Consider the following 22,265-nt stretch of genomic DNA (forward strand, 5'->3'; position numbering starts at 1 on the left):
GTACAGACTCAATTGGTCAAATGGCCTCCTTCTGCACTGCAAATTCTATGAATATATTTATTGTGCACTTTATTTAAACATGAGTTGGGACTTCAAGTAAGTTCTGTTAATAATAATTAGCAATAACATCAGCAATGTGACGGAGGAAATCATTATGCATGTCACAAAACCTTTCTTTTAAGAGACAAGTTTGGAACGTCTCCTGAACTAGGAGTGACTGAACACTGGCCAGGCTGGAGCTGGGCCAGGGTCACGTGACGGCGGAGGGCGCCTTCAGTCAGCGCCCGGCCCCCGTCACGTGCCCGCCGGCTGAGTCCTCCCGCATCCCAGCGTGCAGCTCGCCGGCGATGGCCGCCACCATGGAGGAGGAAGAGCTGGAGTTTGTGGACGAGTTGGAGGCGGTGTTGTACCTGACCCCGGAGGTGCAGCAGGCCATAGAGCAGGTATGGGGGTGGGCCGGGCGGTTAGAGAGAGCGGCGGGAAGGGGCCGGGTCTTCTTTTTTCTCTCATTGATCCCCGGGCACAGGGAGCCCAGCTGGGCTGTGTCTATGGAAGAGCTCAGTGACAGCTGCCTGTCAGCGCCCTGCAGTCTCCCTGGCAACCCACACTCAAATCACTCCGCTCCCCAGTCCACAAGCGCTTCTTTCAGTCATTAGTCCAAACGGATTGGGCGCCTGTCATTTTGCATCTTGCCCCGACTCGTTAAATTGGGGCAAACGCAGCTGTCAGTGGAGGTGTTGCTGGGAGAGACAACAGACCGTGACGCCACAGTCCAAAGTGGCAGTCATTTAATCTGACTGTCGTGTGTGTGTGTGTGTGTGTGTGACACTGAAGCCCAGCGAAGGCATCTCTCACGTGATAAATCTGCAGTAAATGGGCAAACCCATCAGCGAGTCGGCCAATATTTTGTGTGCTTGTGTAATAACCACTGTGCTTGTGGCACAGTGGTTAGCACTGCTGCATCACTGCGCCAGGGACCCGGGTTCAATTCCAGCCTCGGGTGTCTGTGTGGAGCTTGCATGTTCGCCCCATGTCTGCGTGGGTTTCCACCTGGGGCTCCGGTTTACTCTCACAGTCTAAAGATGTGCAAGTTAGGTGGCCTGGTTATGCTAAATCGTCCCTTAGTGTCAAAAGATTGGATGGGGTTACAGGAATGGGGGGGGGTTTAGGTAAGGTGCACCTGCAGAGGTTCGGTGTAGACTTGATGGGCCGAATGGCCTCCTTCTGCCCTGTCAGGATTCTATGATTCTTGGAGGAATCATAGTAACCTATTAGTACTTCAAATTTAAAAAACCCAAATTCTTCTGTAGAACAGAACTAGGCAAAATCAGTATTTGCAATGAGGCAGTCTGTATTATCCAAAGATGCTGACTGTTTCTGGATTGCAGTATCTTTTTCAAATGGCATGACATGGGCAACGTGTTTGTTGATTTAAGGGTTATGTAGCTCAACCTGACCCTTACTGATGAAAGATTTTCTGACTAATATTTTCGCTTCCTCCAGACAAGGGATGTGAATCAATTGTAATACATTTATTGTAACTGACATTAGAGGCTCGGAATTGAATCTCTGATCATCTGGGAGTGTTGTTTCACCCACCATGCTGGAAGGGAAGTGGGAAAGATGGCTGTGGCTATTGGAGTCCAATCATCTCAGACCCAGGACTTCGCTGTTGGAGTTCCTCAGGGTAGAGTCCTAGCCCAACTATCTTCATCTGCTTCAGCAATGATCTTGCTTCTATCTTAAAGTCAGAGATGGGGATGGTTCCTGATGATTGCAAGTACCATTCACTACTCAGATACTGAAACAGTTCATTCCTGCAGCAAGACCTGAACGATTCTTGTGCTCTGGCTAATAAGTGGCAAGCCAGGCAAAAAGCATCTCCAACAAGAGAAAATCTAACCATCTCCCTTTGACATTCAGCAGTATTACCTTTGCTGAATCCTCTACCATCAACATCCTGGGGGTTAACATTGAGCAGAAACTGAACAGGACGAGCCATATAAATACTGTGGCTGCAAGAGCAGGTCAGAGGCTGGAATGTCTGCAGAGAGCAACTCGACTCCCGACTTCCCAAACCTTTTCCACCTTCGACAAGTCACAAGTCAGGAGTTTGATGACTCACTCTTCACTTGCCTGGATGAGTGCAGCTTCACCAATGCTCAAGAAACTCGATACCATCAAAGACAAAGCAGCCCACCTGTTTGGCAATAGCTACTTTAACATTAACTCCTTTCATTTAAAAAAAAAAGTTTTGAGTATCCAACTCGTTTTTTCCAATTAAGGGGCAATTTAGCGTGGCCATTCCACCTACCCTGCACATCTTTGGGTTGTGGGGGCGAAACCCACGCAAACACTGGGAGAATGTGCAAACTCCACAAGGACAGTGACCCAGAGCCGGGATCGAACCTGAGATCTCAGTGCCGTGAGGCAGCAATGCTAACCACTGTGCCACCGTGCTGCCCCCATGAACTCCTTTCATGACCAGTGTACTGTAGCTGCAATGTACACCTTCCGTAAGGTGCCTTGCAGCATGTCACCAAGGCTTCTTTGACAGTACTGTTCAAACCTACAACGTTTACTGCCTAGGTGGACAAGGGCAGCAGGCATACAGAAACATCAGCACTTGCAATCTTGTCCCCCAAGTCACGCCATCCTGACTTGGAAATTTATCACTGTTTTTGAGTCAAAACTCTGAACTTTTCTACCTAATAGCACTGTTGATGTACTTGCGCCAGAAGGACTGCAGTGAAAATGAAAATCGCTTATTGTCACAAGTAGGCTTCAATGAAGTGACTGTGAAAAGCCCCTAGTCGCCACATTCCAGCGCCTGTTCGGGGAGGCTGTTACAGGTGCTCACCACCATCTTCTTTGACCAATTTAGGTGGGCAATAAATGCTGGCCTTGCCAGTGATGCCCACAAACCATGAATAAATAAATAAAAGGAACAAAGTGGCACTTTTTAATAAAAAAACATTTTATAAAGGCATTTATAAATTTTTAACATCAATTTCAAGAGAAAACTAAACAAAGTAAGTAGCCCCCCCCCCCCCCCCCCCCCCGCCAACAACCTCACCAGACAATATTGCTTACATACACAGTTCCCCAGTCCCCTTACTCCACTTACTAATCCCACCTCCACCATCCCCCCTTTCCTCCCTCCCTCCCTAACCACCCCCACTTTTGGATCTGCTGACAGCTTAATTTTCCCCAAAGAAGTTCGTAAACGGCTGCCACCTCTGGGCGAAACCGAACGGCGATCCTCTCAGGGTGAACTTGATTTTCTCAAGCCTGAGGAACCCGGCCATGTCACTAACCCATACCCCCGATTTTGGGTGCGCCGAGTCCCTCCACGTCAGTATAAGATCCGTCTCCGGGCTACCAGGAGGCAAAGGCCAAAACGTCAGCCTCCCTTGTCCCCTGGACTCCTGGGTCTTCCGACACACAAAAAATCACCACCTCTGGACTCGGAACCACCCTTATCTTTAATACCGTGGACATGATATCGGCAAATCCTTGCCAGAATCCAAAGTGGCACTTTTTGATTGGATATTTTGCATGCAGCTATTTTCCAATATGCTAGAAAACTATTATAATTAATTTGATTCTGACATTTACTGTACTTGTGTGCAGATTGATTTTACTTCCTGTTCCTGCCAAATATCTACCTAAAGCAATTCCACACTTGGAGCGATACGAACACATTAAAAGCAGAATATTATTCTTCCAAACATGAAAACTATAAGAATGAGTTCGTTGGACAATATCGCTCAGAAATAAAATCTAACGTTTGTGTAAAAGGTTGCCATTGCTGACTGCCTTCACTGCAGTCAAAATTGTTCAAAAGGAGAATTTCTTCATTGTAAATGTTTTCAGCATTCTCCCAATTACAGACTGGTTTAGTAAATTGCATGTGGATAATGGTACGTTTGTGTGAATGTTGGATACTGAGGAGCTGGATACAACTAACAAAGGAAAGCCTGATGAATAGGATGGTGTTTAATATTGATGTGTGGGCAGCACGTTAGCACAGTGGTTAGCACTGTTGCTTCATATCGCCAAGGACCTGGGTTCGATTCCCGGCTTGGGTCACTTTCTGTGCGGCGTCTACATGTTCTCCCCGTGCCTGCGTGGGTTTCCTCCGGGTGCTCCGGTTTCCTCCCACAAGTACCGAAAGACGTTCTTGTTAGGTGAATTGGACATTCTGAATTCTCCTTCAGTGTACCCGAGCAGGCGTCGGAATGTGGCGACTAGGGGATTTTCACAGTAACTTCATTGCAGTGTTAATGTAAGTCTACTTGTGACAATAAAAAGATTATTATTGGGTGTTGGTGGGAAAAGCACTAAAAATGGTGACTAAAGTATTTTAGCTTTCATTGGTTTAATAAAACAGACAAGAGGAAGATTGGTCCTCTTCCATCAGAAAGAATATTATTGCCATAAAGGGAGTGCAACAAAGGCTCCCCAGACCTGTTCCAGAGGTGGTGGGACTATCTTATGAATAGAGTTTGGGACAAACTGGGCCTGGATTCTCCAGAGTTTGGAAGAATGAGATGTGATCTTATTGAAACCTACAAAATACTGAAAGGGATAGACAGGGTAGATACAGATAAGGTGCTTCCCTTGGTTGGGGAGTCATAATAAGGGATAATGCCACTTAGGACTGAGATGAGAAGAAATGTATTTACACAAAGTTGTGAATCTTTGGAATTCTCTACCCCAGAGGGCTGTGGAAGCTCAGTCATTGTGTAAGTTTAAAGCAGTGATTGATAGATTTCTGATTAACAGTAACCCAAGAGGTTAGGGGGTAGTGGGAGTAAAAGACATTGACGTGTCTGATCAGGCATGATCATATTGAATGGCAGAGCAGTACAACAGGCTGAATGACCAACCCCTGTTCCTATGTTCTCTGTGCTCCTATTCAGCTGTACTGTTTGGCAGTGCCCTTGCATTAGAAAATGACTCCAGTCAAATAAGGTTTTGGGATGGGTATGTGGATCCAGCATGAAAGGTGACAGCCCCAGCGCTCGATTGAGACCACATTGGGATCATTGTTCCCAATTTATTGGAAAATATTCCAAATAAGATATGTGAGGGGAGGTGGGTTTCTGAATCTTGAATTACAGAACTCTATTGAGATAATGATAGCTATTGTCACAAGTAAGCTTCAATGAAGTTACTGTGAAAGGCCCCTAGTCGCCACATTCCGGCACCTGTTCGGGGAGGCTGGTACGGGAATTGAATCCACGATGCTGGCCTTGTTCTGCATTACAAGCCAGCTATTTAGCCCACTGTGCTAAACCAGCCCCTAAATAGCAAAGGACTTTGTCACAGAAGCCATTGTCTTTCCAGAGAAACTCACTTACAAGGGCTGATGAGCAGAATGAGTTTTTTAAAATCAAAGAAGTCTATAAGTGAAATCTGGAGAATCTGCTTGTCAGTAACAATGTAAAGAATGATTGTGGGATTGGACAGCGTAACTTTGAATCTTTGGAGATCTGGGATCATACCCAATACGGCTTGAAGGCTTTTTCTTTTTTATAAATGAAGGATTTGGCCAACAGCCATCCTAACCCTGCAATCCATGAGCAGTAGCTCAAACCTGTCCATGATTTATTTAGAAAGAAGCTATAGATAATTGGTGTGGGAATGGGCGGCCCTCAGTTAATGGAGTCAGAGCTACTCTTCTCAAATTGGGATTAACCAACATCGTGAAGGATACTACATCTCCTCTCTCTCTCTCTCTCTCTCTCTCTCTCTCTCTCTCTCTCTCTCTCTCTTTCGCCCCCCCCCTCCAAAAGCAGGAGTTGAAATCTTCAGGAGAGGAAGCGAGAAGTGACAAAATACAAACAAGAACTTGCATGTGAACTGAGATTTAAATGATTTTCCTCCAGCTTAACAAAGGGTTAGTTGGGGTTACGAGGATAGGGTGGTGGCGTGGGATTAAGTAGGGTGGTCTTTCCAAGGACCGGTGCAGACTCAATAGGCCGAATGGCCTCCTTCTGTACTGTAAATTCTATGAAAAGTTGCTCGAAGTAAATTCTTCCCTCATGGAGATTCAGAATCAGATTGCTGAATGATAAATATTGAACGAAGACCGTGACAAATCATATTCACTTAATCACACAGGTGTTCCCCAGCCAGGACCCCTTGGACAGAGCTGATTTCAACGCGGTGGAATACATCAACACGCTGTTCCCAACAGAACAGGTAGGAGAGCTAAAGCGATAACTGGATTCATTTTTCTCTGATGTGTGGTTTCTCCATATGATCTGTTGTTCAGGTCAGCTGAAGACTCTGTTCCAACCATCAGAAGGTACTTGATGAGTAGACAGTTGTCTGGAATTGGGCAGCAAAGCTCAGTGTATTCCTTTGCATGGCGTCTCTCTTTTACACTATTCTTAAGAAAACGTTCATTCTTTGTGTCTGGTGGAGGCATTTCATCGGTTTTGAGAGTCCCTTAGTGAGACTCCTGGGGAGTGCAAAAAAATGTAATTGATCAATCATTCATGTCTGGCTATAGGGCATTGCTGTCTGCAAATTGCCATTGAATTTGTATAACAGTGGCTGCACTCAAAGTAATTCATTTTACATGAGCGTTCCTGAACATTCCTGAGAGAAAAGATATAATGAGCTAAGCAAGTGTGCACCCAGAAACAGGCTAGTGGGCTGTAAGTGCTAAAGTGCCATTTATTTGTGGTGAGCTTTGAACGACGGACAGGGTTAATTGTAGCTGATGAGGAAAGATGCTGTCATAAAGCTTTCTGCCACTTTATATTGGCTTATAGTCAAGTTGAGACAAGATGTCACCAGAAAGCTGCAAATAAAAGGATGAATGCCAAGCTTTCTCACACAGGTAGGTGAGTTGATTTAAAGAGAAGAGCGAGTCTTTCTTTCTCAGAACACTCCTCTGTTTCATGTATATGTTAAAAAAATATATTCCGGAAGTTAACCCATGATCCTCTGGCAAATCATTACCAGTGTTTGCTTGATCCTTACCTCTTGGGTTGCTTCAGTAATGCCCACTATAAAGGCAGGTGTCGTGGAGCAGCCGCATTTAAAGCCATGGGCACCACGGCTTGAGGTTATATTCAGCTAGCAGGATACGTTCCTGTAATTGAGTGTCTCTGATTGACATTTGGGCCTGTGTGATCAGGGACCTCAGCGGATTCAGTCGAACCTCTTTGCAATCTCCCCTATTAGTTATGCCTGGAGGAGACATATAGCAAGGCAGCCCAATCCAAGAGATTTCGGCTGGAAGTGAAGCGCCAAGAAGAGTCTTTTTGCCTGTACTAAATAGAAGATTATTGATCCCTGTCGCATTTGTTTTTTGTTCAGATCAGCCACGATCTTCTTGAATAGTGGAGCAGGTTCGAGGGGCCAGATGGCCGACTCCAGCGCCTAGCACTTATATTCTAATGTACATTCAACAAAGACCATTTAAAGCGTTTCCTACATTAATCGGAGACAATTTATTTAAATTTTTAAATAAAAATAATTTAGACTGCCCAATTCATTTTATCCAATTAAGGGGCAATTTAGCGTGGCCAATCCACCAACCTGCACATCTTTGGGTTGTGGGGGCGAAACCCATACAAACACGGGGAGAATGTGCAAACTCCACACGGACAGTGATCAAACCTGGGACCTCGGCACCGTGAGACAGCATTGCTAACCACTGTGCCACCGTGCTACCCCTTGATCCCTGTTGCATGACAGTGTACAGAGTAGCACTGTTGTGGAGGTGAACTTGATAGCAGCTCTTCAACCCTCCCATTAGCTAGGGAATATGCAAAGAGTGTGGGAAAACTATGTGGAAAGAGAAGTAAAGGAAATAAATCTCACCAAAAAAAAAAATCCCATTATTGGATTATTTCAGACTGTGCTTTAAAATAAATAGGATGGAAAGAAGCCAAACCCCCGGGCGTGGAGGCCTGGATAAACGACATGGCAGGGTTTATAAAATTGGAGCGAATAAAATACGCTCAAGGGTTCACCAGGCGGTGGCAACCGTTCCTCGACTATCTCGCAGAGTGATAAGGGAAAACAGGAAAGACAGCAGCAGCAACCGGGGCGGGGGGCGGGGGGGGGGGGGGGGGGGGGGGGGGGGTGTATTCGGTGTTTGGGGGTTTTCTTTCTCTCCATGTTTGTTGTTTATATTTAATTTTTCAGCATTATTATTTCTTTTTTCTTGTTCTTTTTCTGCACTTGTTGTTAGTTTAATATATTGTTTAAATAACAGTCAATGTACATTTTGTTACAAAATTGTAAAAATGGAAAATTCTTTTTGATCAAAAATCTTCAATAAAATATATTTTAAAAAAAATAAATAAATAAATAGGATGAAAGGAGTCAACCAAATACTTCAAAAAGAGTCTTTAGCGGGTTTTCCGAGTCTTTGGCGACTGCTGCCATCAGTTCAGCCTCGTACAAATTAATCATCCTCAAACTGACAGCTGGAAAATGTGCCAGCTTCTTGTAATAATTTCCCAGCGCATTGGTTCATTTGTTAAATATGTTGCTGGCATGTACACAAATACTCCTTCTGAGGGAAATCATTCAAATATCTCTGATACACTGGCTGTTCTGATTGAAGCTGTGTTTTGTAGCTGATCCAACTGGATACAGTAACATAGTGGTTATGTTTAAATCCCGCTGTGACTGGGGAGATTTAGCTTCAGTTAAGTGAAATTCGGTAAGTCTGGAATAAAAAGCTGGTATCCCTAACAGGGCGGCACGATAACACAGTGGTTAGCACTGTTGCTTCACAGCTCCAGGGTCCCAGGTTCGATTCCTGGCTTGGGCCACTGTCTGTGCAGAGTCTGCATGTTCTCCCTGTGTCTGCATGGGTTTTCTCCGGGTGCTCCGGTTTCCTCCCATAGTCTAAAGATATGCAGGTTAGGTGGATTGGCCATGCTAAATTGCCCTTAGTGTCCAAAAATGTTAGGTGGAGTTATGGGTTAGGGTGGAGGTGTGGGCTTAAGTAGGGTGCTCTATCCAAGGGCCGTTGCAGACTCGATGGGCCGAATGGCCTCCTTCTGCACTGTAAATTTTATGATTCTATAACAGTAACTATGAAGCTGCTAGATTACTCAACTGGTTCACTAGTGTCCTTTTGGGGAAGAAAGTCTGCTGGTCTTACTTGGTCTGTGGCCCCATACCCATGGCAATGTGGTTGACTTGTAGTTCTCCGAAATGGCCTAGCGAGCCATGCAGTTGTATCAAAACCACCATGATGGACTGAAGTGATTCAAGATACTTTCTCAAGGTCGATTAGTGATGGACAAATACATTCTGGCCTTGCCATCGATGCCCAGGTCCTGCGAATGAATTAAAAAATCTAGTGCAGGATAAAGCAGGTGTCAGTGCCTAATCTAACACTGAGGTGAAAGTAGTCTCACTCATTTTCACTTCAGGTTTTCAGGTTGGACAATGACTTTGTATTTATGCTGCGTTTGCAGTATAACCGCAGCGTTGTTGTGAGACAGAATAACTTTGTACTGATGCTATAGTGTGAATGCCTCCTTGTGTGGAGAGTAGAGAGCTCTACAGGCATACAATGTGATCCACTCTCTTGCCTCACTATTGTACCTGCTTGGTGCAAGGGCTATACAGTATAGAAGAGATTGTTCATTGTGCAGGTTTTTGTTCTAGGAGAAGTAGTTATCTTTTCCGACTTTTGACAGGTAGATCACACATTCTTCACCGATGCCTCTCCATTGTCATCCAGTGGAGTGGTCTGCACTCGGCTTATTCCATTCTTCTTTATCAATTGTAGCCATTGTATCGCTTGTAATGGCTTTGCTTCCTGTTCTTGTACAGTTATCTTTGGTGTCCCCCTAGGATCTACCAGTCCAAAAATGTGCAGATTAGGTGGATTGGCCATGCTAAAATTGATCCTTAGTGTCCAAAGACGTGTGGGTGGGTGGGGCTGCGGGGAACGGGCGGGCGTGAGGGTCTGAGTGGGGTGCTCTTCCAGAGGGTTGGTGCAGATTTGATGGGTTGAATGGCCTCTTTCTGCACTAGGGATTCTATCCCTGGCTCCCTCCTATTTCCCATCTACATGCTGCACCTTGATGACATCATCTGAAAGCACAGCATTACTTTTCGCATGTACGTTGACAGCACCCAGCTCTACCTCATCACTTCCCTCGATTCCTTCACTGTTGCTGGATTTTCAAATTTTGCTTATCCCGGAGTGATTGAATAAATATTTACTTGACTCTGAGATGAGCTTCTGACCACCTATTAGTGTCATCACTAAGACCACCTATTTCCACCTTCTTAACATCTGACTTTGTCCCTGTCTCAACTCATCTGCTGTTAAAACCCTCATTCATGACGTTGTCACCTCCAGACTTTACTACCCTAATGCATTCCTGGCAGGCCCACCACATTCTACCCTCCATAAACGTGAGGTCATCCAAAACTCTGCCTATGTCCTTTTATTTATCTGTTGCCTCTGTGCTCACTGACATTGGCTCCTGGTCTAACACTGAAGTGAAGGGAGTCTCACTCATTTTCATTTTAGCTTGTCAGATTGACTTCAGATGTATCCTCCGTTTGCCGGATAACTGCAGTGCTGCTGTGAGACAACTTTGTACTGATGCCTGTACAACTGTGTGACTGCTTCTATTTTTAACATTCCCATCCTTGTTTTCATCCCTGCATAGTCTCTCCTCTCCCTATCTCTGTAAATGTCTGCAGCCCCATAACCCTCTGAGCTGTCAGCACTCATCTAATTCTGGCTTTTGTGCATCCCTGATTTTAATCACTCCACAATTGATGGCCGTGCCTTCAGTTGCCTCGACCTTAAGTTCTGGCATTTCCTCCCTACACCGTCTCCGACCCGCTACCTCTCTTTCCTTCTTTAAGACCCTCCTTAAAACCTACCTCTTTGACCAAGCTTTTGGCCTTCTGCTCTAATATCACCTGTGTCAATATTTGTTTGTAATGCTTATGTGAAGCACTTTGGATCATTTTATGATGTGAAAGGTGCTTATTGACCTTGTCTGTGTTACAATGCCAGTCGTGTGACTGTTAAGTTACTAATTTAATTGCATAAAAAGTTGGTCATTCTAAGAAAATGGCTCAACATATATTAACTGTTAGATGGAGTAATCTGGATGTTTATGGATAATAGAACTGTAAATTAAAGAATTGATATTTGCTTGAAGGATTAACTATCCCTTTTTTGTGCTCCACTAGGAGTCACTGCTTTACTGAACTTAAAGCTGCTCTTTACTCGGTTTAGCTTTTAACAAACTGAATGTTCTTACTCTTGCTTTTCTTTCTCTCCAAAGTCTTTAGCCAACATTGATGAAGTTGTAAACAAGATTAGACTAAAGATCAGGTGAGTGAAATAAATTATTAACTCTTTATTGTTAGTAAGGATTCCACAATGTCTCATTTAAATGTACATACAAGCGAAGATTGTCCTTTCTATCACCTGTGTCTTTGTGAGGTATTTGACAAGAGTAGATTTTGATTTACATTACCTGATGCCCTTGTGCACCATGGCCCCGGCTCCTCACCGCACCACCAACCCCTCATCATCACCCTACCATTGCTGGCTGTGTCTTACTCTCACATGCTGAAGTTCTACGCCAACTCCTGCCTCTTCCTTAAAACCCACCCCTTTGACATCCTCGGCAGCAATATGGAAGGGGGTGGGGAGGATAGACAGTGGTAATATCACTGGATTAAAAAATCCAGAGGCCCAGGCTATTGCTATTGGGGTCCAATCCCACCACAGCAGCTGGTGAAATTTGAATTGAGTTAATAAGTCTGAAGTTATGAAGCTAGACCTAATGATGGTGCTTTGCAACTACGATGACCATTATGACGTAAAAACCCATTGATTCAAGGATTCCTTTTTAGGGAAGGAAATCTGCCAGCCTTACCCAGTCTGGACTACATTTGACTTCTAACCCACAGCAATGTGATTGGCTTGTAAGTGCCCTCTTAAATCCCATGAAAGAATACAGGAAGTGGGACTAATTAGGTAGTTCTTTGAAAGAGCTGACACAGGGATAGTTGGCTGAATAGTCTCCTGTGTTATATGAAGCCAAACCGTCCAACTTAATATTGTTTGACATTGCTGGAAATAAAGAGACATATTGTTGAAGATTTTCATCTATATATAGAAGAAACATATCCATGCAGTGTGTCTTTTTGCAACTAAACGAAAGCTTGAGGGCCATTCATTCCCCATAGCAATGCTTTGAGCAATCAGTTGGCCTGCCTGGTTTGAATTTAAACAAAAGCCTGGCAGTTAACTCTTCCCTGGTGCAGCCTCCATGACAACACCTTTATAATTCAGAGTCCACTTGCCAACCAATCAGCACTCTCTTGTCATGCAGTTTGAAGTGTTGTTCGCTTTATAGTTGGTATTCTTGTGAATCAGACCTGATGAATGCAAAACAAAAGACTTGTGAAGGCATGTCTCTTTTTCAGCAGCACTCCAGTTCCGTGCTGTCATTTGATATCTTGAATATATTTCTCTCTCTTCCCAATTCCTGGTTATTTATCGATGAGGTGGAAGGTTGGAGCCCCAGCACTGATTCTTGGGGTCACCATTTGTAGCTTCCCACCAATGCAAAGTACTGCCCTAAAAAATTCCCATTTATCCTGATTCTTTGCCCTTGCTTCACTATCAACTTCCTATCCAGGTGAATAGGTTGCTTCTAATTCTGCATCATAATTTTAATTAACAATTTATTTTGCTCATGGCTCATGAAAATCTGTGAATGCGACATTGGTTTGTTTTCCTTTGTTGAGTTGTTTTCCTTTGTTGAGGAACTCTGCAATTCTCTGAAGGAGCTTTTATTAGGCTTGTTAGTCATGAGTTACCAGAACTATGCTGGCTTTTATCAATCTGTACTTGTACCAGTGCTCACATACTTTCAGTGAGTGATAACATATTTCAGCAACATTTCCACTGTTGTTATCATCTCTACCAACCTCTACTTAGTTTGCCCTTATCGGCTTTTCAACATTAGCACTAATATCGTAGTAAAATAACCAGGGCTTTAAAAAATGGTCACAGAGCTAAAAAGGGGGACTTTAGGAGGGATGACTGGCTGAAGAACTGTGTTTTAAAGAAGGCATCAAAGGAGAGGAGGTAGTGAGACAGGGAAATTTGGGAAGAAAATTCCTGCTGGTGGTATTTGAGCAGCTAAAGCTGTGGCCAATGATGAGATGAAGGGAGGGAGGAAAACACAAAAACCTTTGGGGCTCATAATGGAGATTTTGGGTTGGGAGTCTGTTGATTTGAGGCCATGCAAGAATGTTCAGTCCTGGGGCACTAGGGCCCAATGCAGAGCAGGCGGATGAACAGGAGGCTTGGTGTGGGGTAGATTAAAAAAGCCCATGTCATTTTACAGCCGAACCAGGAAAACATCTAGTATTGGGAATAAGGACAGGAAATGATTATAGCATTAAATATCAAAAGGAGAAATCCCTGCCATCTTTTTGCACAACCGTTTCTGAGTTCCTTAACTTCAACGCCTTGGAGATTATTGTTGACCAGAAATAAACCTGGGCCAGCTAGGGCGATACCATGACTAAAATAAAATGGTAAAGGTTGAGTTCTGTGTTAAGTAGTTCACTTTCTGACCTCTTAAAACCATTCCACCATTTCCAGAGTTAAATGAAGTTTGTTGGAAAATTCACCACTTGATGACTGTAGCCCCCGGTAGCACAGTGGGTAGCACTGTTGCTTCACAGCTCCAGGGTCCCAGGTTCTATTCCCGGCTTGGGTCATTGTCTGTGTGGAGTCTGCACGTTCTCCCTGTGTCTGCGCGGGTTTCCTCCCACAAGTCCAAAAAGACGTGTTTGAGAGGTGAATTGGAGTTTCTGAATTCTCCCTCTGTGTACCTGAACAGGTGCCGGAGTGTGGCGACTAGGGGATTTTCACAGTAACTTCATTACAGTGTTAATGTAAGCCTACATATTATTATTTCTTAGTTACACGCTGGGAGCACTGAAGTCCCCATTGTTGAACCCCGCCAAAAGCTCCATATTCTTGCTACCGATTTCATGCCCATCCCTGGCAGCTGTCTCAGACTGAACCAAATTGTTGGCAACAGCATCTTATTTGATACCGTGCAGAGTTTCCAATCTCGTATCCTCTCCACCCTAAAGACCAACTCCTTCCACCTCTATAACATTGTATGCCTCACCCTATTCCAGGCCATCAACTAAACCTTAATAATTCCTTTATCACCTTCAACACTGTCTTAGCTGAAGGCCGGTCACCACAAACTGCAGTGCTACCAAAACTCTTCTGGTTATTGTTTTCGAGTCCAGCTAACCTTTCTGCGTTTTTTTCTGTTAATTGAATTCCGTTAATTACATGAGTAAATTGAAATTTGAATGGCAGATAAGTGCTTGAATGAAGTGTTGCAGGAGCAGCCCAGTAGGGTGCATCGCTTACACACTTAAAGAATGCTTTTGTTAGCACAGATGGCTGCAGAATAATTCATGGACCGTAGCTGTTTACAGTGTGTATTGTGCAGGGAATTATAAATGTGCTCAAACAGCTAATGAAATGTGGGTGTGTCAAACATTAATCTTGCCGTTCTTGCGATTACCTTGCAACAATTTGCAAGTGTACAAATAGTTGTTTGGAGGACTTTGCTGTGTTTAAGGCAGGCTGCAGCATGCTTTTATTATTCTATGGGATGTGGGCACCATTGGCAAAGCCAGTATTTGTTTCTCATCCCTGACTGTCCTTGAACTGAGTGGCTTGCTTGGCCATTTCCGAGCGGAGTCACATGCAGGCCAGTGATGGCAGATTTCCTTCCCGAAAGGACCGTGGCGATTCAGATGGATTTTTATGACAAATCAGTGATATTTTGTAGGCGAGCACTGAGGGTGGCTTTCAATTCCACCAGCTGCTGTGGTGGGGTTTGAACCCAATTCTCCAAAACATATAACCTGGGCCTCTGGATTACTTGTCCAGTGACATTGCCGCCACACCACCATGTCCCCACATGAGGTTTACTTTGAAATACTTTGTGTGCTGAACTGTTCAAGGTGTTTGAGAGTCTTCGTAAGGCACTATGTTAATACAGCAATTTATTTTACAAAAAGCCCTGGGCGTCATACAAAAGGTGCAATATCTACAGACAAAGTATCCCATTTCAATATTATCACCTGGGAATATAGGAACAGGGGAGGCAATTTAACCCCATGAGCCTGTTCCACTATTTAATGGCTGGTCTGTGAACTAACTCGATGGCCTTTGCCCATATCCCTAAACCTTTTGTTAACAAAAACCTTATCAGCCTTGGATTTAAAATTAATCTCGCATTGGTTGACATTTACGGAAGGGAAGCTCTGAACTCTTACCACCCTATACGCGTGGACGTGTTTCTGCGGGCAGCACGGTAGCATTGTGAATAGAACAATTGCACGTTTTTCCTGTGTGTGCGTGGATTTCCTGCGGGTGCTCCGGTTTCCTCCCACAGTCCAAAGATGTGCGGGTTAGGTGGATTGGCCATGATAAATTGCCCTTCGTGTCCAAAATTGCCCTTTGTGTCCAAAATTGTCCTTTGTGTTGGGTGGGGTTACTGGGTTATGGGGATAGGGTGGAGGTGTTGACCTTGGGTAAGGTGGTCTTTCCAAGAGCCGGTGCAGACTTGATGGGCCGAATGGCCTCCTTCTGCACTGTAAATTCTATGATAATCTATGATTTTTTTTGTTGTTGTCTTTTTTAATCTTTTTCTTTAATCCCCATCTAGCTTTTTTGCTCCCCCCATATCCCTCCCGTAAGTCAGCTGACACCTGCTGACCCCGGCTTCCTCCGCCATCCCTTTGACCCCCCCCCCGTGTGGGAATCTCCCAATCAATGTACATTCCTTTGTTCCCCTTCCCGCGCGTGGGAAAGACAACCCCGCGCTATGATAATCTAACCTCAACTCTTGTAAGGCTTGACTTTAGTTTTTATGCTATGCCTCCTCACAGACTCGCCGGGGCACCGCGCGACTCCCGCCACGCCGCCCCGGCACCCGCACACGATTCTCCCCCCCCCCCCCCCAAACCGGCGTGGTGAGAATCACGGCTGGCCACTGGGAGAATCGCCACTCGCCGTTTGTAACGGGTGAGTGGTGATTCTCCGGCCCGGATGGGCCGAGCGGCCTGCCCAACACGACAGGTTCCCACCGTCACCGTCCACACCTTGTCGCTGCCGGCGGAAACAGCGCGGGAACGCTGGCGGGGGTGGGGATTCCTGCACCGGTGGGGGATGGGGGCGGGGGTTTAGGGGCCTCAAAAAGGGTCTGGCCCGCAATCGCGCCCACCGATCAGCGGGCCGGCCTCTCTGAAGGAGGACCTCCTGTCCTACGCCGCCCTGCAAGATCCGTCCGACATCATCTTGCAGGGCAGCCACGGGGAGGACGGCAACCGTGCATGTGCGGGTGACGTCATTTACGCGGCGCCGCTTTTATGCGGCGCCAAGGCCCAGCTGCTCCTAGACCCCCGGGGGTGGGAGAATAGGGGGCTGAAACACTCCGGTTTTCACTCCGGCGTAGGGACGTAGTCTCCCGATGGGAGAATTGCGCCCCTGGTGTTTTTCTGGTGAATCTACGCTGCATTTCTTCCAAGGCCAATATATTCTTCCTGCGATTTTGTGCCCAGAACTACTCATAATCCTCCAGGGTTGATCTAACCAGAGCTTTGCATGGTTGTAGCATAACTTCCAACCACTTGTATTCTAGTCCTCTAGCTACAAGACCAGCATTCTAATTGCCTTTCTGATTATTTCCTGTACCTGTCCATTTTTCTGATCTATTTATCTGGATCTCCAGTGGTTTCAACTTTTCACCAATTAGAAAGAACTCTGTTCTATCCCATTAGGCACAAAGTGGATGACCTCATATTTGGCTACATTAACATATATTTGTCACTGTTTTGAGCTTTCATTTAATCTATCAATGTTTATTGGTAATTTTATGCAGGTGTCCACACTGCTTATGATGCCACCTCTTTTCATGATATCATCAAACTTTAATTTGTGGCTTTCTATTGCAACACAGATCCTTGTGATATACCACTCACCCTACCAATTAGAGTATCTGCCTATTGTGGGCAACATGGTAGCACAGTGGATAGCACTGTTGCTTCCAGCTCCAGGGTCCCAGGTTCGATTCCCGGCTTGGTTCATTGTGTGGAGTCTGCATGTTCTCTGTGTCTGCGTGGATTTCCTCCGGGTGCTCCGGTTTCCTCCCACGGGTCCCGAAAGACGCGCTGTTAGGTGATTTGGACATTAGGGACTTTTCACAGTAACTTCATTGCAGTGTAAATGTAAGCCTACTTGGGACAATAAAGATTATTATTATTATTATCTCTACTTTCTGTCTCCTGTTCCTCAGCAAATGTCCCAGCCAGGTCAATAATTTGCTGTCAATTCCATGAACTTCAATTTTAGTCTCTCATGAGGAACTTTTATCAAATGCTTTCCTGAAATTCATATGAATAACATCCATAGATATTCTCCTGTCCAATACTTTAGTCACCCCCTGTTGCTAACTTTTGGTTGGTTCAATTGGCTCTGTTTTATAACCTTTGCTCTAGAGTCGCCAGGTATCTTTATGATACCGCCACGAGGTTCAAGTTCAAGTAATGATCAATAACTCAACACACCAATTAGTAAGATTCAAATCAAAACACATTTATTATACACAGTAAATCACTACTCATGCATAAACTCTACTTTCTAGGCTATTTCTATCACTAACAGGCCTATACTTAGCTTCGGACTGGCCCACCAAGTCAGGGGAACAAATGGCCTTTCGTTCGGGTTCTGAGTCTGCGGGATTCAAAAGCTGGTTTGGACTGGTAGCTAGCAGCGTCTATCTCGTAGCGAGCGTTGACTTGAGACTTACTTGCTTGGAGGCAACAAGACAGGTCACTGTCAAGGGTTGGTTCAAGTTGCTGAGTGACCCTGCCAAAGAAGGACAATTTGAACTTGGGGGCTTTACTTTATAGTCCCCAGGGGCTTCCCGCCCTTCGGGGCGGACCCCGTACCTGGTTCCAAGTGATTGGACTACTTTCCGATCACTTGGATCGATTTCTCCAATGCTGGAGTGGTTCCCTGATCGCTAGGCGGTCCCTAAATGTTCATTGGTCTTCCTTTGTCTTGGCTCCTGCTGGCGCCGAGGAGTCTGGCTTGGCTTTATTTACCTTAACTGTTGCCATTGTGCCTGGGAATCGCACATTACTATGTAGATGACTGCTGCATTACTGTGCAGATGGCTGCTGGTTTCAGTGCTGTCTGGTTCCTTACAGGTTTCAATACACATGATTTCTGTATTTGCTAGTCTTTGCCTGTGTTGGCTGAATTTCCCTTCAGCCTTTGCGGTTCTCCATTTTAAGTCTGGAAGTGGCCAACTCAGGTAGCTACACCCCCACCCCCCCCACCTTTCATAAATAGTGGAGTGACATATGTGATTCTCCAGTCGAAAGGAACAATTCCTGAATTGAAGGAGCTTTGGAAGATTACGGACAGGGCATTGCCAATGTTTTCACCTACCTCCTTTAATACTCTGGAATGGAAGCCATCTGATCCTGGGAGGTTACCACTCCTTTGTACCATTATTGTCTTCTTTACTGTTAATTTACGCATTCAAAGCCAAACCTAGTTATTAAATTACAATTGATATGACCCTTCTAAAGACAAATTTCAGGATATATAATACATTTTTGACAGTTTACATTCCAAGGTTCTACTTTTTATATGAATTTGCATCATTTTCCACGATCATTCAGTAGTATGGTAGTCTCTTTATGTTTGTTTAGTGGTCTTTTCTAGAACTGCGAACAGTTGTCGGGCAGCATGGTCGGCACGGGCTTGGAGGGCCGAAGGGCCTGTTCCTGTGCTGTACATTTCTTTGTTCTTTGTTCTTTGTTAGTTGTATGATGCTGCCAGATTAAGGCAAAAAAAAGTATTTTAATTTCAGTAATAAAGAAATGATATTCAAAATTTGAGCTTTACTGTAATTCCTGTTGAAAAAAGAAAAATCTTAATTCTATCGCTTGAAAATCATTAAGGAATTCAACAAGGATTTTGTGGAATTATGATTGTAATTTTTCACTTGAATTGCATGTAATGTGGATTTAACCCTACCAGTTGAAGCATTTTCTGTATAAAGGTGACTTGCATTTAACACCCTCTTTTTAAAAGTGAGCTTTTTCAGTGTGAACACCTGGTGTCTGTTATATTTTGAAAATCAACTCAAGATTTGTTTTTTGTAAAAATCACAACTGCTGTTTCTAGCCCATTTAGTCTGTGTTGCGTGTGGAAATTCTGGCAGTCCAACAAACAGCTGAAGAAAAATCTGATTCAGCCACAACTTGAAGCCATCACAAGAATATTAACTTGGTGGAGAAATGGTGGACGTGTTTGTGTCTCCTTAATTAGGCACTGCAAACAGATCAAAGCGACTCAAGAATAACAAATCCGTTTGTGGAGCATATAATGTCTTGGTTACTTTGGTTTGCCAAAGAAGATTTGCAAGGCGTAGGCTTCAGAAAGTGAATTAGTGCAGATTGGAATTCTGTTTGTGCTCGGGTCTTGCAGACATTTATCAGTCAGCATTGCTTGTGTTGGCATTGCCTCAGTGCTCAAGAGGTGCTGACAGATTTACTTTCCATTTTACAAAGGATCTGCGCCTGCCTTTTGAAAGCAGTAGCTAGATAATTTCTTGTGTATGAAAGCTCTAAACGGAGGCACTTTCCTATTCTTTTAAGTTTCTAATGCAGGGAAGTAATTTGACAACTTTCCATCAGAAGACTTTTTAACAAAAGGCATAAGGACGAAAGAGTAACCACAGCTAAACAATCATTTTTTTGTGTAAGAGAGATGCAGCGTCTCTGGTATTTGCAATGTGGGTGTCTAAAGCAGCCAAAATACACAAATTGCATTGAAAAATAAATGCCTGGCTGCGAATGAATCATTTGGATCAGGGTACTTCCTATCCCTTTCAATTCACCTGATCATAGAGACTCAGTTACAATCTCCTGCAACTTAATTAAAAAAAAGTCTTAGGCAAAATGCAACTCTCCTCGCAATTGTTGATCACTTATCTGAAGAGCGCCTTCCTGCTTGTACTTTTCCAAAATCTAAAATTATGTTGCCTAGTTACTGTCTGCAATCCTCTTCCCTGGCAACAGTCTGAGGTTAATCTAGTTTGATGTCACATTTGACCCTGAAATGAGCTTCTAACCTCACAGTTGCACCTTTTATTAAGACTGCCAATTTCCACATCCATTACCTGGCCCCTGCCTCAGCTCACCTGCTGCTGAAACATATTTTGTTACCTCTGGACATGACCATTCCAAAGCGCTGTTGGCTGCCCTCCCACATTCTACTCTTTGTAAACTAGGAGAGATCATCCAAATTTCTGCTGCCTATGTCTCCACTCGCACAAGGTTCAGTTCTCCTATCACCCCGAGGCACCCGTCAAGCAGCATCTTGATTTTAAAATTCTCATCCTTATTTTCAGGACCTTCCATGGTCTCGCTCCTCCATATCTCTGGAATCTTCTCCAGCCTCACAACCCTCCCAAGATAACTGTGCTCCTCTAATTCTGACCTCTCGAGTATCCCCACTTTTATTTGCTCCACCATTATTGGCTGCACCTTCAACTGCATGGGCATAAAACTGTGGAATACCCTTGACCCAAGACCGCAAGAAACTTCAGAGAGTCGTGAACACAGCCCAGTTCATCACACGAACCTGCCTCCCATCCATTGACTCCATCTACACCTCCTGCTGCCAGGGGAAAGCGGGCAGCATAATCAAAGACCCCTGCCACCCGGCTTACTCACTCTTCCAACTTCTTCCATCGGGCAGGGGATACGGTCTGAGAACACGCACGAACAGACTCAAAAACAGCTTCTTCCGCGCTGTTACCAGACTCCTAAACGACCCTCTTATGGACTGACCTCATTAGCACTACACCCCTGTATGCTTCACCCGATGCCGGTGTTTATGTAGTTACATTGTGTCCCTTGTGTTGCCCTATTATGTATTTTCTTTTATTTCCTTTTCTTTTCATGTACTTAATGATCTGTTGAACTGCTTGCAGAAAAATACTTTTCACTGTACCTCTGCACACGTGATAATAAACAAATCCAGTCCAATCCACCTCTCTTCCTCACATTCCTCTTGTAAGGCATTCCTTTAAACCTACCTCTTTTGTTTTCTGACCTAATATCTCTTTATATGGCTTGTTGTCATATCCTGATTTATAATTCTCCTGTAAAGTCCCTATACACACAAGTCTACGTCGTTAATAAAAATCAAGAAAAGCAGTGGTCCTAAGATGATCCTTGGGGAACTGAACTGTGAACCTTGCTCCAGCCCAAAAGACGACCGTTCACCACTGCTCCCTGCATCTTTTCACTCGGTAAGCATCAAATCCATTCTGCCACTGTCCCATTTATTTCATGGGCTTCAACTTTGCTGACAAGTCTATTATGTGGCACTTTATCAAACGCATTTTGGAAGTCCATACACACATCAGCCCTCTCTGTTGTTATGGTCCCACATAGACCGACAACTGCCTAATCTGCCTGGACTATGCAGCACGATACTTTTCACTGTAACTCAGTACACGTGACAAATCTAAATCAACTGTTAGAAAGATATTTGAATTTTCAGAGACTGACTGGAAGGATCACACAACAAGATTTCAAGCTTTAAGTCTTTTATTGTAATAAACTAAATTGAAAGCAAATGACTGCAGATGCTGGAATTTGAAACAAAAAACGTAAATACTGGCCAATCACAGCAGGTCTGACAGCATCTGTGGAGAGAGAAGGGATCTAATGTTTCGAGTCTGGATGATTCTTTGTCGAAGCTGGAGAGAACTGGAAATGGGGTCAGATTTATATTGTTGGGAGGCGTGGAGTGCTGGGGCTGGATTGGAGGACCAGCGATAGGTGGAGATCTGTTGTGGACAGAAAGACGAAAGGAATGTAATTGGAGGTGATTAAGGCTAAGAAGGGTGCTAATAGTGGCAGAAAAAGAGATTAGGATGGTGAGTAGTGTGTCAAAGGGCAGCTTGGAACAGATGACCCAAGTGGAGTGGGGGGGGAAGGGGCAGCAATGGTGAGGGAAAAACAGATCAATGGAAGAAATGAAAATAAATGGTTGGAAATAAAGATGGGGTGAAGGTGGAGGAGAGAGATCACAGTCTGACGTTGAAGTCCGGAAGGCTGTAACGTGCCTAATCGGAAGATGAGGTGCCGTTCCTCCA

The 22,265-nt window shown here is 44.5% G+C and overlaps 1 protein-coding gene and 1 long non-coding RNA gene across 2 annotated transcripts in view; one reads left to right on the forward strand and one right to left on the reverse strand.

Moving 5' to 3' along the window:
• The first annotated feature begins 304 nt into the window (after positions 1-304).
• The window catches only part of vps53 (VPS53 subunit of GARP complex), a 355,834-nt gene continuing 333,873 nt past the window's right edge, over positions 305-22,265 (forward strand). Inside the window, exons 1-3 of the mRNA XM_072469721.1 lie at positions 305-443; positions 6,130-6,210; positions 11,304-11,353. Of these exons, the coding sequence (XP_072325822.1) occupies positions 348-443; positions 6,130-6,210; positions 11,304-11,353 (227 nt within the window). The 5' untranslated portion in view covers positions 305-347. The remainder of the gene's footprint in view (positions 444-6,129; positions 6,211-11,303; positions 11,354-22,265) is intronic.
• The window catches only part of LOC140386887 (uncharacterized), a 51,839-nt gene continuing 47,071 nt past the window's right edge, over positions 17,498-22,265 (reverse strand). Inside the window, exon 3 of the long non-coding RNA XR_011933703.1 lies at positions 17,498-18,924. This is a non-coding gene — a long non-coding RNA (uncharacterized lncRNA). The remainder of the gene's footprint in view (positions 18,925-22,265) is intronic.

This window comes from Scyliorhinus torazame, chromosome 12, assembly GCF_047496885.1.
Source record: "Scyliorhinus torazame isolate Kashiwa2021f chromosome 12, sScyTor2.1, whole genome shotgun sequence".
NCBI classification, from domain to species: Eukaryota; Metazoa; Chordata; class Chondrichthyes; order Carcharhiniformes; family Scyliorhinidae; genus Scyliorhinus; species Scyliorhinus torazame.